General features: G+C 44.4%; 1 protein-coding gene across 7 annotated transcripts in view; it reads right to left on the bottom strand.

Annotated features, from left to right (window-relative positions):
* LOC111950574 (neural cell adhesion molecule 1-like) overlaps positions 1-17,156 on the bottom strand; it is a 326,193-nt gene that overhangs the window by 44,220 nt on the left and 264,817 nt on the right. For all 7 annotated transcript variants that reach the window (XM_070434390.1, XM_070434388.1, XM_023968244.2 and 4 more), the window contains 4 exons: positions 12,347-12,497; positions 10,045-10,229; positions 7,084-7,180; positions 5,889-6,056 (listed from right to left, as the gene is read on the bottom strand). In XM_070434390.1, the coding sequence (XP_070290491.1) occupies positions 5,889-6,056; positions 7,084-7,180; positions 10,045-10,229; positions 12,347-12,497 (601 nt within the window). The remainder of the gene's footprint in view (positions 1-5,888; positions 6,057-7,083; positions 7,181-10,044; positions 10,230-12,346; positions 12,498-17,156) is intronic.

Here is a 17,156-nt window from a genome sequence, read left to right as displayed (position 1 = left end):
TGTCTTGGATGGCTCAAGGACAAGGATCATCAACTAGATTCAGCCCTGGGCCGATTTTCTGTTGTTGAGTGGATGGTCAGCAGGCCAGACATAATTACAAATCTTTTGTAGACTACAAATAGACCGCAAGAAGCCCAAACCGATATAATATTTGACTAAAACATAATCATTTCAAACATTTACATTACATTTTAAGTCATTTAGCAGACGCTCTTATCCAGAGCGACTTACAAATTGGAACGTTCATACATATTCATCCTGGTCCCCCCGTGGGAATTGAACCCACAACCCTGGCGTTGCAAGCGCCATGCTCTACCAACTGAGCCACACACGGACAACCTGCTTTACATTTGTATACGATCACATATATCTCGCTACATGCGTTAGGATAACTTTGGAAAGATTCTAAATTAAAATTACTGGAGCTGATTTTCTGGTGTTTTTACAGTCTTATGTCAAAATTGCTCAGAAAACTTTAAGGGCCAATATATTACCCACGGCTCCAGTTGGGGAACCTTGCTCTAGAGATAGGTAATGCAATGGGAGCCTCTGCTAAGGGATAGGCAGAGGCAGGACAGAGTGCTGGCTGTATTGTCTTGCGACTCTCACATCTACTGAATCGAAATGAAGATCAGAGCAAGACATGTGTGGTGGGAAGAGAGTGATCTGAGAAGGCGGTATGTTTGCACTGGTTTTTTTGTGTATGCGCGAGCGTAGAGGCTGGCCATTGTCTGTTTGAGTGAGTGAGTGGGGATGTTTATTGCTTGACACTGTGTGTGGCGTGGGGAGTTGTGGGGTGTTGAGGATTGCCATGTTTAGTGTTGGTTTTGTTTCTGTGGTCTGTGTGTGTGTGTATTTTCTAGTCCATAAGAGGTACTGCGTGTGTTTGTTGGCAGGCCTTTATAAACAGTGCAAATGTCTATTTGCAGGCCGTTATGTTGGTGTGTCTGTGTGCAAATTGGCAACTCACTGGTGTGAACCAAGTTATTTTTAGTTTGGGTGCTCTGTGTGTGTGGTGTGTGTGTGTGTGTGTGTGTGTGTGTGTGTGTGGTGTGTGTGTGTGTGTGTGTGTGTTGTGTGGTGTGTGTGTGTGTGTGTGTGTGGTGTGTGTTGTGTGTGTGTGTGTGTGTTGTGTGTGTGGTGTGTGTGTGTGGCGCATCATCCTGGCGTCGTGGGTTGTTGACAAAGTGTGGCCGCACATTAGGGTTTCCTTGGGCTGACATGGAGCAGGATTCCTGTCAAACATCATGCGTGCATATATCCCATTGAAGAGTAAGACAGGACAGAGACCAACAGATGTCCCACATATAAGTCCTGCATCAGATGCTTTGGATAACCCACGGTTCCCCACGGTTGACCCGGCAAACGAAAAAAACTAAAGCTAGTGGGGTCGACTTCTATGAAAGAGAGTTTATTGTCAACCTAGCATGAGTCAGCTGGCGCGGTTCAGACAATATATTGAGGGTCGGAAATGTAAAAAAATATAATATATAGTTTTTTACAAAACCAGGAGCTGTTCGTGTTGTGTTGCGGAATCACATTCTGGTGAGTGTGGTTACACTACACTTTAGGTTGAGAGTTCATAAAACACATTTTTTTTCAACACACTCCAGCTAAATTTTTGTTAAACAATAACTATAGTTTTGGCAAGTCTGTTAGGCCCATCTACTTTGTGCATGAAGTAATTTTTTCCAACAACTGTTTACAGACAGATATATTTGCACGTTATAATTCATGTATAAATCCAGTGGGTCAGAAGTTTCATACACTAAGTTGACTGTGCCTTTAGACAGCTTGGAAATTCCCGAACAAATTATGTCATGGCTTAGAAGCTTCTGATAGGCCATTGACATATTTGAGTCAATGGAGGTGTAACCTGTGGATGTATTTCAAGGCTACTTACAAGCGCACGTGCCATTCTTGCTTTGAACATCATGGAGAAATCAAGAATAATCACGCACAGACCTCAGAAAAAAAGTTGTCAGACCCCACAGCGTTATCTTGGGAGCATTTCACAACGCCTGAAGGTATCCGATCGTTCATTCCTGTACAACATAATACGCACCATGGATATCGCAAGACCGCCATCGCCCTCAGGAAGGAGACCTTCTGTCCCCTAGAAGATGAACATCTTTGGCGGAAAAGTTGCAAATCAATCACAGCACAACTCAGCAAAGGGACACTTAGTGAAATGCCTGGAGGAACAGACAAAGTATCTAATATCCACAGTAATAAAACGAGTCCTATATCGACAAACTGAAAGGCCCTCGCAAGGAAGAACCATGCTCCAAAACCGCCATAATAAAAAGCTCAGACACGGTTTTGCAACGTGACACTGGGGACAAAGATCGTACTTTTTGAGAAATGTCTCTAGTCTGATGAACAAAAATAAACTGTTTATAATTACCATCGTTATGTTTGGAGGAAAAAGGGGGAGGCTTGCAAGCCGAAGAACACCATCCCAAACGTGAAGCACGGGGGTGGCAGCATCATGTTGTGGGGTTGCTTTGCTAAACTTCACAAAATAGATGGCATCATGAGAAGGAAAATTCTGTGGATATATTGAAGCAACATCTCAAGACATCAGTCAGGAAGTTAAAGCTTGGTCGCAAATGGGTCTTCTAAATGGACAATGACCCCAAGCATACTTCCAAAGTTGTGGCAAAATGGCTTAAAGACAACAAAGTTAAGGTATTGGAGTGGCCATCACAAAGCCCTGACCTCAATCCCATAGAAAATTTGTGGGCAGAACTGAAAAGCGTGTGTGAGCAAGGAGGCCTACAAAACTGACTCAGTTACACCAGCTTTGTCAGGAGGAATGGGCCAAAATTCACCCAACCTATTGTGGGAAGCTTGTGGAAGGCTACTCGAAACGTTTGACCGGCTGCAGGGGCAGTATTGAGTAGCTTGGATAAAAGGTGCACAGAGGTGCCCAGAGTAAACGGCCAACTCCTCAGTCATAGTTGCTAATATATGCATATTATTATTAGTATTGGATAGGAAACACTCTGAAGTTTCTAAAACTGTTTGAATTATGTCAGTGAGTATAACATAACTCATATGGCAGGCAAAAACCTGAGATAAAATCCAAACAGGAAGTGGAAATTCTGAGGCTGGTGGATTTTCAACCAAGATCCCATTGAAATCACAGCGAGATATGAATGAGTTTGCACTTCCTACAGCTTCCACTAGACTTGTCTGATGACTCTACTGTGAAGGGGGGCCGAATGAGAGGAGAATCAGTCACGTGTGCCATGAGGTGACCATTCTTTGACCATGCGCGTTCACATGAGAGGGAGCTCCGTTCCATCGCTCATCTGAAGTCAATGTAATTCTCCGGTTGGAACATTATTCAAGATTTATGTTAACAACATTCTAAAGATTGATTCAATACATTGTTTGACATGTTTCTACTGACTGTTACGGAACTTTTGGACATTTCGTCAGGTTTTAGTGAACGCGCTTCGTGACTTTGGAATTGTTTACCAAACGCGCTAACAAAAGTAGCTAATTGGACATAAATAACGGACATTATCGAACAAATCAAGCATTTATTGTGGACCTGGGATTCCTGGGAGTGCATTGTGATGAAGATCATCAAAGGTAAGGGAATATTTATCACATAATTTCTGGTTTCTGTTGACTCCAATATGGCGGCTAATTTGACTCTTGTTCTGAGCTCCGTCTCAGATTATTGCATGGTTTGCTTTTTCCGTAAAGTTTTTTTGAAATCTGACAGCGGTTGCATTAAGGAGAGGTATATCTATAATTCCATGTGTATAACTTGTATTATCATCTACATTTATGATGAGTATTTCTGTTGAAACGATGTGGCTATGCACRATCACTGGATGTTTTTGGAACTAGTGAATGTAACGCGCCAATGTAAACTCAGATTTCTTTATATAAATATGAACTTTATCAAACAAAACATGCATGTATTGTGTAACATGAAGTCCTATGAGTGTCATCTGATGAAGATCATCAAAGGTTAGTGATTAATTTGAGCTATATTTCTGCTTATTGTGACTGCTATCTTTCGCTGGAAAAATGGCTGTGCTTATTGTGGTTTGGTGTGACCTAACATAATCGTTTGTAGTGCTTTCGCTGAAAAGCATATTTGAAATCGGACACTTTGGTGGGATTAACAACAAGATTATCTTTAAAATGGTATAAGACACATGTACAGTGGGGCAAAAAAGTATTTAGTCAGCCACCAATTGTGCAAGTTCTCCCACTTAAAAAGATGAGAGAGGCCTGTAATTTTCATCACAGGTACACTTCAACTATGACAGACAAAATGAGAAAAAAAATCCTGAAAATCACATTGTAGGATTTTTAATGAATTTATTTGCAAATTATGGTGGAAAATAAGTATTTGTTTTCTGTTTGCGTTCCTTCCTATTTGCAGTTGTGTCGTTATTCTAAGCCAAAATGCTATTCAGTGTTTTTGTTTGCATGCATGAATAACTAGGCTACTACTTTCAACATTGCGTTTGCATTATATTGGTAAGATAGCTGTGTGTACACTGCATTCACATAGGCTGTTTGTAATAGGTGAATTGCCCTATCGATCTTGTAGCCTATATTCATTACCTAGCTGTAGGGCGCTTTCCATTGTGCAGATATAGCGCAGCAGAGAGGCTACAGATTTCAAAAACAATGATTTTGGAGTCTTGGCAGTTGAACTTTATGTTTACTGTGGTATAGCATAATTATATAAAGCAGAATTCAATATAATTCCAATGCAAGAACCACCAAACATGTGGGGTTTCAACTGTCCCCTTGGTCACTTTTTCCTGGCGCCGGGTCTGTTATGTCGGCTATAGGCTTTCATTAGGTAATAAAGGTAATTAGAAGGCCCATTTTAACAGAACGATTTAAGATGTCAATGAGCCACATCTCATTGTAAAACTAAAAAGATATCGTTAATTCATGGCATGGTTTCCTTTTATCCAAATGTTGAATAGTCATGCAGACAAATCAATTCATGCAGGGAGGGGAATAATAGCTACTACTCCTACTCTGGAGTCATAAAAACAATACAATTGGTGCTATTTGGCAGGTCATAGATCGGCTCTTGGAAGAAATCTATGCTGGTAGGTCAGGTTGTGGAGAGAAATCTTATGTCGGATATCAGGTGGGGCTCGGAATTGATTTGGTGTGGGGCGAGTGTAGCTCCAAAAAATGGACACGCGCAGGATTCTAGCCCACATAGACTTCTAGCCCCTGACAGATTTGGCGCGTTGTGCTGACCGCACTGACAATCAAATTCTAATATCTACCCCAATATCCTACATAGGTTTTGATGGGCGGCATATAGCCTAGCGGTTAAGAGTGTTGAGCCAGTAAACGAAAGGTCCATGGTTTGAATCCCCGAGCCAGCAAGGTGGAAAAATCTGCTGTTCTACCCTTGAGAAAAGCAGTTAACCCCCAACAACAACTGCTCCTCGGGTGCAGTGGATGTTGATTAAGGCAGCCCCCCGCACCTCTATGATTCAGAGGGATTGGGTTAAATGCGGAAGACACATTTTGGTTGAATGCATTCAGTTGTGCAACTGAATAGGTATCCCCTTTCCCCTTATATTTTATTTACACTTTATTTATCCAGGACCCATTGAGGTGGATTTGTCTCCTCCAAGAGAACACTGGCCAAGACTCAATATGAAAGGTATTAATAATGCTCCGACACTAGGCTTGTTTCTACAAACAAGCCTTATTCAAACTGAATGCTGACGTTCACATTTCTGTTTTGCTTTGATAAACTAGCCTACTCCAGAAACATTTCTGTATGTATATGGCTCTGCTCTACTGGCAATGTCATCTTGTTCTGTTCTGTCCGTCTGTCCGTCTGTCCGTCTGTCCGTCTGTCTGTCTGTGAGACTCACCATCCTCTGCGTCGTACTCCCTGCCGGTCCAGTCTAGGCCCTTCATGCGCCATTCGGCCCGATACTTGAGGATGGCAACTCCGCCGCTGGCATCAGGCTCCTCAAACTCTACGACGGCTGTGCTGGAGAAAGGCTCCACGCGCTCGATGGCGGGCGCCGACGGCACATCTACACAACACCAAGGAAACATACAGGTTTAATCCTGTCCCTGGAGACCCACAGGATGTGTAGCCAATCAGGATCAAGGATTTCAAAGATTCAACCAATCATAAAGAGAAATGTGCCAGATTCGTTCAATCATTGGGCCACATGTGAAGAGATCAGTCAATAACGGTTTCAAGGTGCTGGCAGTCCCATGTTACTACAGGTGACGGGAGCTACAGTACATGTGAAATGCTGTGCTAACTGCAATGGAATAATGCAAACGATATCTTCCAAATCCTTTTGGCAAGTCTCAGGCACTCAAGAACATGTTGGGATGATATTCTGAGAAGCACATGGTTTACTGACACAACCTAGATTGTGGCTGCTTAAAAAACGAGCTTAAAAAACGAGCAAAAAAATATAAAGCATGGTTCTCCCATTGGTGCACTCACAAGCACACATTGCCACTCTACTAAAAAAGGTGTTAAAGTGCATGCCACCACTGTATTGCAGACGACAAAAAAAACACTTGGCCAACTACCCATGACATCTGCACTGCTTTATAGTCCGCCAAAATAGCAGCCCTCAATTTGCACTTAACGCCAATATGTCTGAAAACTCCCTGGAAATTATACCCATTATGTTTTTATCACAATGGCACTTCACCTTTACAACTGAAAAGTAACTAATCTTGAAGCTAAAAACAGTAAGTCAACCTCCAGATGTGATGTATGAAACTAACAGAGAAGAATACTTGAGGTTTCTAAAGTAAAACCAAGACCAAACTTCACGGTGGGCCTCCGCTGAACTGTTCCAGAAATGGTTGAGACTGCTTGAGGTGTGGTAACGACACTGGGTGGCTGTACTATATGCATTGGATTTTCCTTCCATTTAAATGAAAATACAAACTTCTATTGCTATCTTGGTTCAGCTATATAGTTTCATAATGAATTCACAATCAATTAAACAATAACGAATACATATGAATCTGAATATATCTTGGTGAAATCTTTGTGTACAGTATATTACAGAGTAAGCCCTGTTTACTGACCTGCTTGGATGAGGAGGAACTCCTTGGACTCTGTTCCAATTAAGTTGGTGGCTGTGCAGTTGTAGCTTCCAAAGTCATTCTGGGAATCTGGGGTGACCTAGAAGAATAAATAAGACGTCTGCATCAACTGTTACGCCCTGACCATAGAGAGCCTTGTTATTCTCTATTTTGGATAGGTCGGGGTGTGACTAGGGGGGGGGTGTTCTAATCTAGGTTGTGTATTTCTATGTTGGACTGGTATGGTTCCCAATCAGAGGCAGCTGTTTTTCGTTGTCTCTGATTGGGGATCATATTTAGGCATCCATTTCCCCACTGTGTTTTGTGGGATCTTGTTTTTGTGTTGTTGCCTGTGAGCACTCCAGAACGTCACGTTTCGTTTGCACTTTATTGTTTTTGTGCGTTTCATGGAATAAACATGTGGAACCCATATCGCGCTGCGCTTTGGTCCGAGTATGCTTACGACGATCGTGACAGAAGACCCCACCACAACAGGACCAAGCAGCGTGCCCAGGAGGAGAAGGTATCCTGGGCTTGGGAGGAGATCAAGGAGGAGAAGATATCCTGGACTTGGGAGGAGATCTTGGCAGGAGACGAAAAGCCTTCCTTGGCGGCAGACGCAAGGAGAGAAGGGAGGACAGCGACGACGCCGGGGTGGTCGGCCACAGAGAAAGCCCAAAAAACAGCCCACATTTTTTTGGGGGGGGGGGGGGGGKACAAGGGGTGGTCGGCGGAGCCGGGGAATGAACCAGAGCCAGTCTGGGAGAAGAGGGAGAAATTGGAGGAGAGTGAATGTAGAGAGTCAGAGACCGTCAGTGAGTTGATGGAGAAATTGGAGGAGAGAGAAATGAGAGAGTTGTTGTGTTGGTGTATGATGCACGACATTCGCCCTAAGGAGCGTGTTATCTGTTTGATGCCACCTGAGTCAGCTCTCCGTACTCGTCCTGAGGAGTGTGCTAGCAGTCTGGTAAAAACTGTGCCGGCTCTACGCACCAAGTCTCCAGTACGCCTTCACAGCCCAGTGCGTCCTGTGCCAGCTCTCCGCACTTGCCGTGCGAAGTGTGTCATCGTTCCGGTACAATTTGTGCCGGCTCTACGCACCAGGTCTCCAGTGCGCCTCCACAGCCCAGTACGTCCTGTGCCTGCTCCCCGCACTCACCCTGAAGTGCGTGTCACCAGCCCGGTGCCACCTGTACCGGCTCCACACACTAGGCCTCCAGTGTGCATCCCCAGTCCAGAGCTTCCGGCGACGGTCCCTAGTCCAGAGCTTCCGGCGACGGTTCACAGTCCAGAGCTTCCGGCGATGTTTCACAGTCCAGAACCTCCTGCGACGGTGCACAGTCCGGAACCTTCTGCGACGGTGCACAGTCCGGAACCTCCCGCGACATTCCACAGTCCGGAACCTCCCGCGACATTCCACAGTCCGGAACCTCCAGCGACGGTCCACGGTCCGGAACCTCCAGTGACGGTCAACGGTCCGGAACCTCCAGCGACGGTCCACGGTCTGGAACCTCCAGCGATGGTCAACGGTCCGGAACCTCCAGCTCCATGGCCGGAGCCTTCCCCTGCGCCGATGCCCAGTCCAAGCACGGCGTCCAGTCCAGCTCCAAGGCCAGAGTCTTCTTCTGCGCCGGTGCCCAGTCCAGGCACGGCGTCCAGTCCCGCTCCATGGCAGGAGCCTTCCCCTGCGCCGGTACCCAGTCCAGGCACGGCGTCCAGTCTCGCTCCAAGGCCGGAGCCTTCCTCTGTGTCGGGGCCCAGTCCGGGCACGGCGTCCAGTCCAGCTCCAAGGCCAGAGCCTTCCTCTGCGCCGATGTCCAGGCACGGCGGCCAACTCAGCTCCATGGCCGGAGCCTTCCTCGGCGCCGGTGCCCAGTCCGGGTGCGGCGTCCAACCCAGCTCCATGGCCGGACCCGTGGTCTGGGCGGGGGCAGAGACCCGCACCGGAGCTGCCACCGACATTAGTCACCCCCCCCTACCCTCCCCAGTTGGATTCAGGTTTTGCGGCCGGAGTCTGCAGCTTTGGGAGGGGGGTACTGTCACGTCCTGACCATAGAGAGCCGTGTTATTCTCTATTTTGGTTAGGTTGTGGTGTGACTAGGGGGGTGTTCTAATCTAGGTTGTGTATTTCTATGTTGGCCTGGTATGGTTCCCAATCAGAGGCAGCTGTTTTTCGTTGTCTCTGATTGGGGATCATATTTAGGCAGCCATTGTGGGATCTTGTTTTTGTGTTGTTGCCTGTGAGCACTCCAGAACGTCACGTTTAGTTTGTTCTTTATTGTTTTTGTGCGTTTCATGGAATAAACATGTGGAACCCATATCGCGCTGCGCTTTGGTCCGAGTATGCTTTACGACGATCGTGACATCAACAACATCTTTATCCTTCAGTGATCTGACGTACCCCAGACGATAGCGGTGCCTTTTGTTCCCCACCACTGGCACACGTCTTGCTCAATAATTATCAAGTGGTGGGGGCGGTTGGACCCTCCGGTGGCACCATTAACCAAGCATCTTAGTGTAAATGTACCAGCGGCTCATACAGGCCTCTTTGTGCCACAGAGTGTTCTGGGTTCAGGGGACTCGGGGCATGAAACTCACTTTTGAATGGGAAGTCTCACTGCCCGAGATTCAGCACAGCAGGTCATGCATGCTGACTGTGTCTACCCAGGTCCTGGGAACAGACTCAAGGGTTGTTTCCCATATGGCACCCTAATCCCATTATAGTGCACTACTTAGACCAGGGCCCATAGGGTCAAAAGTAGTGCACTATAGGGAATAGGGCGCCATTTGGGATGCAGCCAGTATGTTCTATGTTCTGCTTGAGTTACCCAGTTTGAGCTTGCGTTTTAACATCTGGAAATTGTATAACCCAAAAAGTAGTTGTCAATCCCAGGAGGAATGTAACTACCGAGGTTACGTCCTTTAGAAAGGCACTTAAACCATCTTAGCCCTATTGTACCATACCTCGAGGTAGCTAACGGCTGGTGTGTTGTAGATCTTGACGTTGGTGGTGTTCGCGCTAGGCAGCTGCTGACCATCTCTGAACCACACCACCGAGGCCCCCGGATGGGCCAGAACCTCACAGCTGATGTTGGCTGCGTTCCTTTCCCAGGTGTAGACCGTCACTGAGCCCTGGATCTTAGGAGCATCTGCAACGGCACGGGGGGGGGGGGGGGCGGGGATCACCAGAAGGTCAACACACAGACTTCTGTTTATAAACATACTGCAACAGCAACCTGTCCACCACAGACATAAAGTCTATAAATATCTGAAACACTATACTGAATAAATACTAGAATACTATATTACTAGTACTCAGGGTGTTTTTTATTGTTTATATCTGGAAACGTCTCCCACAGTACCTAGGTTTAAGCACTATACTAAAAACATTTTACATTAAAAAAGTTGCACATTCTGTTTTTTGTTTTTTCTATGAGGACATAAGGCTGTATACATCATATCGTGAGCATAATAACTTTGTGCTACACCATGAAATACAATCACAGTAGCTGCTGTGGTTAGTTGCATTCAAGGAAAAAGTGTTGAGCCAGCAACTCAGTGAAAAAATAACGCTAGATAAGACAGAGGCTGAATCTTCATTCGTCACCTCTACATGATACATACATTTCTTTTATTATGCAATTTGTGCACCAATGTGAATAGTAAAGCTACCGTGTAAGAAATACTTTTTATTTGTTGGTGTATATGTTTCTTTGCTTTGCCTTTAAAGTCACATGGCAAGCATAGATCAACCAGTGGTCAGTAAAACACTTTCACTTATTGCCACTCTATCCACTCTATTTAACCGATTCACTACAGTTGCTATAGACCTATCACAATTTATTGATCTAGCACACACCCCTCAAGTGTTTTAGTCAAGCATGTTTTATATTGTAAGAAAGTAACCCTGGGATTCACTGGCCCCACATAAACTGTGTAAAATATTGTACATCTCTCTAATATGTCCCTGATACTAAGGTCTCCCATGACACTGCTAGGCCTTGGTTCAAGTTCCAACCCTGGGTACTTTATGCCATTGCTGTCCCCAGCTGTTGGGATTGATGGACATCGCTAAATCGTCCGATTCTCCATCCCGCTCCCCCTATTAGGCCTTGCTCCCTTTCCGCAATCTCAACCCACTCTCTGAGTCTGTGACAAGCCTGTGCCCACGACCATGCCATTCAATTACTCTAGACTGGCCCAGCTAAATGGATTTCTCAAAATAAACCCTGCTTATCGAGAGGAGCTAAAACAATCATTGTTTTAATAAGATATTCATGCCAAACAGACTGACGTGCACCGAAAGAGCCAAGGCCAAACAGAAAATACATTAACACTTTCCTATCAGCACATGGGTAGCACAAACAAAGATCGCACACCACAGATAATGGGAATTGAGTGTCTCAATTGTCTCAATCCTCCTATGTGTAGATACTGTCCTGATTGAACAATCTGGTTGAGTTTAATCTTGGAGGGAGAGAGCTCTGCTCAAGACAAAGCACCTTTTATTTTCACTAATTACTGTGCAACACTGAACTAACAACCTGATTACCCACTAGCCAGACTCCGGCTAAACGCTAGTCCTCACAATCCTATCAATTGTTTATTGTGATGCTATCTGGTTTTCGGAGGAGATTGCCTGTGTTTGGGGGAAAGGGAATTTAATCCAATTAGACGTTCATTATTGGGCACATACTGTATTTTTTTCTCTCTCTTCCTTCTCCATATTCATGGAACGTTTGAATGTGCAAAAATGAGATTAAGCATGATTTGGCTCTCACTTGTCTGTGCACAGCTCTGTGTTATGTACCGTTAGCAGGCTGTGACTGTAATCTGATGCGTCTGGAACTCATTAAGATTGAAATTTACTAGCCCATATTCCGTTTGTAAGCCAGGAAATTCAATTCAATCTTTGGCAAGCCTACAAAGCTGTCCTTACAGAGTTCTAGATACTGTGAACAATCCATTAAAATCTACTGCCACAGCAGAAAGGAAAAATCAAAGGGTCAAAGGTCATGGGTCCATGGCTTCTGGTGTAAAGTGTGTCAAATTCAAGAGTAGGTATCTTTTGGTAACTTCTGATCTAGCTAGAATTTCTTGGACTATCACTCTCAATGACAATCTCATCGATAAAGTAAAAAATTGTTATTTGCAAATGGTGGTGAGGATTCAGGAAACTTTTGAAGATACTGGTAAAAAATGGTATTAGTGAAAACGGATGTGAGGTGTGATGTGAAAAGTTAATAGAGACAGATAGGTGTCTTACAGCGCACTTCCAGGTACATGGTCTGCTGGTCCTGGCCAATGGAGTTGCGGGCAGTGCAGAGGTACTGGCCAGCATCGGTGAACTGGACGTACTTCAGGGTTAGAGAGGACACCCGTGCGTGACTACGCACCATTACGTTCCCATCAAGACTCTATGAGGAAGAAAAGAGAAGAACCACAATGAACACTTTGACCATTTCATGTTTTTGGATTACTTGACCACTCAAGGTGCCACCTTCTTTCTTCGGTTTTAAAATGTATTTTTTTCTGTGCACCTGCCGGAATTTGGACAGAATTTCATTTTCCTAGATTTGTCTTTTTCTACACAATTCCTGAACAAAATACTGCCAAATAAAGATGGCAAACACCCACCGGATGTTTTTAGATATTATCTGGGCTGATTTGCAGGAGGTCGCGGGAAAACCAAACACATCAATAATGGAGCAAATCAATGCAGCAGGTTTTCTAAAAGCATGTCTGAAAAAAAATCCAACAGCTATACTTCCAGCTTACTTTGGGCTACACACAGCTTCACACCAATGAGCAGAAATACATCTATTTGTTAAGGTACTAACACTCTCTGACTATTTTCTAAACAGCATTCCACACATTTCAGCTTTTGCTTTATTTGAATAATAGATTCAGAATTGATACGTGAGGCCATCCCTATTGTGTTATCTTCTCTGTGTGTAGTGAGAATGGCTGTGCAGCACTGTAAAAACAGCTGGCTGAGGATCTGAAGAGTGCCCTACAACCTTTTCAAAGGGCAGCATTAATCTTGTGTTAAGGGAATTTTAGAGCAAGCATCTGCTCCTGTGTCTTATGAGCCTGAATATAAATAATGCAACACATCTAAGTGCAAAAACTGTTTTCATTTATTCTATGATAAAGAGCTAATTTCATTGACAAAATCAAAATGGTACTGAAACTCAATATGGCATTTAATGGGAAGATTGACTAATGAATGGCACACACTGATATCATGGAAAACATGAAAGTTAATTGACCTGTTTTAACCGTTGAGAAGTCTCTTCCATGACACATTTTAATAGATGTATTAGTCATGCCAGCTGAAACCCTATTAGATAAGCTGTCAAAAGATGTAAGATGTTCATCATGCTCGTACTGTCAGTAGTAGACTTAAACGCATTAAACTAAGTCACGCCATCTTGCAAATGTTTCATGGCAAGCAGGACGCCAGTATCAAAATAGGTGTGGTGACCCTAACAAATGAGTAAAGGGTGCATCATAACTTATCTGGAAAGTCTATGCATCTCACAGTATCACTAAATCAATAGCACTGACATGTACATCATCAATCTACATCAATATAATTATTGGTTCAGTTTTGGAGAATAGTCAGCAAATGATCTTCAGGTCAATGTTTCTGAGACAGAACTTGTTTATTACTGTATGTATGTCATCATGTAACACCCTTTGGGAGGTCTTCTTAAGTCCACAAATGACTTGTTCAATGGCCAGAGGGGATTTGGTCTGTATCGCACATTTGGGGCTTTGCAATTCAATCTATTCGGTAAGTCGATTTAAGGTGGGATGGCTTAGTCATGATCCAAAGACATTGAGTGCTTTAAATTATAGACAGGCTTTTTGGAGCGTGGATCCCATCCCGTTTATGCCTCACGCTCCATAACCTGTTAGTATGCAGGGCTGTCTACATAGCAGCTTCCTCGCCAAGTAATTGGCGGTAAGCTACACATGCAGGGCCTTTCTCATTACATGTGTTCCGAGGCGGGGGGGAAAATGTAATATATATGCAGTGTGCACATTGCTTTATATTGTGAGGGTCGGTCGCACGCTAGCAAAGCTGAGGCACGATTCATGTCACACCTTCCCCTCGTGTAGATCTTCTTGTGTTGTCACATATCAAGAGAAACAGGAGAGAGAGAGTGAGGGAGCTTTGCAAAAGGGAGGCTTTGCAGCGTGGTCCCATAATACAATTCTGTGTCTGTGGCTCTTATCTCCTCTAATAAAAAGCGCAGAAGCATCATTCTGCCAACCCCTTTTCTCATTCTAATAAAAGTTCAAGGAAAATAGGATGGCTGGCTGAGCCCAGGAACAAGAGTGAAAAACCCAGCTCGATGTCCGAGCCTTCAGAAACGGTCGTGCCTGCTGGGGACGGATGTCTCGATTCTCTCTCAAAAGGTGTCGTCTGAAGGAGGCCAGACTAGAGTGTGCTATGGACGCCGTGACACACTTACAGTGGGGTTTTGCTAAACTGACCAACTGACCCGTCGTATTGAGGGTGAACCCAGGAAAGCATGGATAAATCCTCTACCCATGTCAGTAATTGACACTACAATCGTACACAAGGCAAATGTTGACTCAAACAATAGTGAAAAGATCAGAGCAGCTTATTCGAAATATCAAAAGCAAAGACATGGTATAACATTATGTGGAATGCAAACTGCTTTTCCTACAAACTATGCATCTATAATACCAGGGACTAAGACAGGTGGAACACTACTGGGCATCTGAAAAGAAGGATTTAGCAACACTAGTTATCTACTGAAGCTACGCTAAAATTAGCTAAGATGGGAGGGCCAAAATACACTACATAACCAAAAGTATGTGGACACCTGCTCATCTAAAATCTCATTCCAAAATCTTGGGCATTAATATGGAGTTTGTCCCCCCTTTGCAGCTATAACGGCCTCCACTCTTCTGGGAAGGCTTTCCACTAACATTTCTGAGGGGACTTGCTTCCATTCAGCATTAGTGAAGTTGGGCACTGATGTTGGGCGATTAGGCCTGGCTCGCAGTAGGCGTTCCAAATCATCTCAAAGGTGTTCGAGGGGGTTGAGGTCAGGGCTCTGTGCAGGCGAGTCAAAATCTTCGCCAAACCATTTCTGTATGGACTTCGCTTTGTGCATGGGGGCATTGTCATGCTGAAACAGGAAAAGACCCTACCCCAAACTGTTGCCACAAAGTTGGAAGCACATAATCGTCTAGAATGTCATTGTATGCTGGAGCGTTAAGATTTCCCTTCACTGGAACTTAGGGGCCTAGCCCGAACCATCAAAAACAGCCCCAGACCATTATTCCTCCTCCACCAAACTTTACAGTTGGCACTATGCATTGCAGCAGGTAGCGTTCTCCTGGCATACGCCAAAACCAGATTTGTCCGTTGGACTGTCAGATGGTGAAGTGTGATTCATCACTCCAGAGAATGCGTTTCCACTGCTCCAGAGTCCAATGGCGGCGAGCTTTACTCCACTCCAGCCGACGCTTGGCATTCCGCATGGTGATCTCAGGCTTGTGTGCGTGCGGCTGCTCGGCCATTGACACCCATTTCATGAAGCTCCTGACAAACAGGTCTTGTGTTGACATTACTTCCAGAGGGAGTTTGGAACTCGGGAGTGAGTGTTGCAACCGAGGACAGATGATTTTTTACACGCTACGCGCTTCAGCACTCGGTAGTCCCGTTCTGTGAGCTCGTGGGGCCTACCACTTTGCGGCTGTGCCGCTGTCGCTTGTAGACATTTCCACTTCACAATAATAGCACTTACAGTTGACCGGGGCAGCTCTAGCAGGGCAGACATTTGACGAACTGACTTGTTGGAAAGGTGGCATCCGATGATGGTTCCACGTTGAAATTCACTGAGTTCTTCAGTACGGGCCATTCTACTGACAATGTTTGTCTATGGAGATTGCATGGCTGTGTGCTTGATTTTATACATCTGTCAGCAACAGGTGCAGCTGAAATAGCCGAATCCACACATTTGAAGGGGTGTCCACCTACTTTTGTATATATAGTGTATCAAATTATTTGAATTCTGAATTATCAACATCTCAGTTATGAAGATACAGTATGGCTGTGGGCGATTATCTAGGCTACATGGCACAAGTCCATCTTCCTGAACTGATACTCAAAACCTAAAAACTGACGATTGGGTTTTCTGATGTGAAATCATGGTTGGATGCCAGAGTAAAGATCAACTGAGACCTGAATTAATAATGAAAATGTATAGATTCAAGAAGCTATGTTTTCCAATGAATGGAACTTCAGAGTATTTTTTTTTTGTACATGCAGTGGGATTCATTAATAACGGCTTGCAAGATGATAACTGGGAGTTTTCATCTGTAGTTAAAACTCTGGGAAACTTATTTTCCCCAATCCACACTATCCATATGTCACTGAATCATTCATTATAAACACAGCACACATGTTGATGAATATTCATACGCTGAACCAAACAAAATCAACAGTTATGCCTAATGTGACAGAGACATTGAGATTGTTGAGTAAATGCCTCGCATATTTACCACAAATGCATAAGCATTTCTTGAATTTTTCTTATATTATTTATTTTTCTTTCTTTCTAACAAGCAGCGGAGTAGACAATATTAAGGTGCATCTCTATTTTAGGGTTTTCTTGTGCAGTCTACACCATGGCTGGTTAGTGTTTTCAAAAGGCTCAGCTAGATTGGCTTGACTTGGTCCACGGCAGAGCAGAGAGTGTTGGCTAATGGAGGTTTTTCAATGTTGCCTGGCTAGCCCCAGTCCCTAAACAGGACTCGCAGTCATTGGGACGAGCCTGACAGTTATCACACCATGAATGGGAATGAAAACAGCTTCAAGGAAGTAGACCTGGAGCGTCTGTGGCTTTGGGGGAACTGTCGACACCTTCCTAATAAGTGGTTATGAAACCAACGATATGAGAGGAATGAATGCAAAATGAGGAGGGACTGAACTTGAGGGCAAGTTGCAAATTAGCAATCAGAACATCTAATGAAAAATGGACGTTCAAAAGGAAGCGTCTCATTTTATACTCCCGAATTCGACTTCATTA

The sequence above is a fragment of the Salvelinus sp. IW2-2015 genome, linkage group LG23, assembly GCF_002910315.2.
Source record: "Salvelinus sp. IW2-2015 linkage group LG23, ASM291031v2, whole genome shotgun sequence".
Lineage (NCBI taxonomy): Eukaryota > Metazoa > Chordata > Actinopteri > Salmoniformes > Salmonidae > Salvelinus > Salvelinus sp. IW2-2015.
This window is presented reverse-complemented; position numbering and strand designations above follow the sequence as displayed.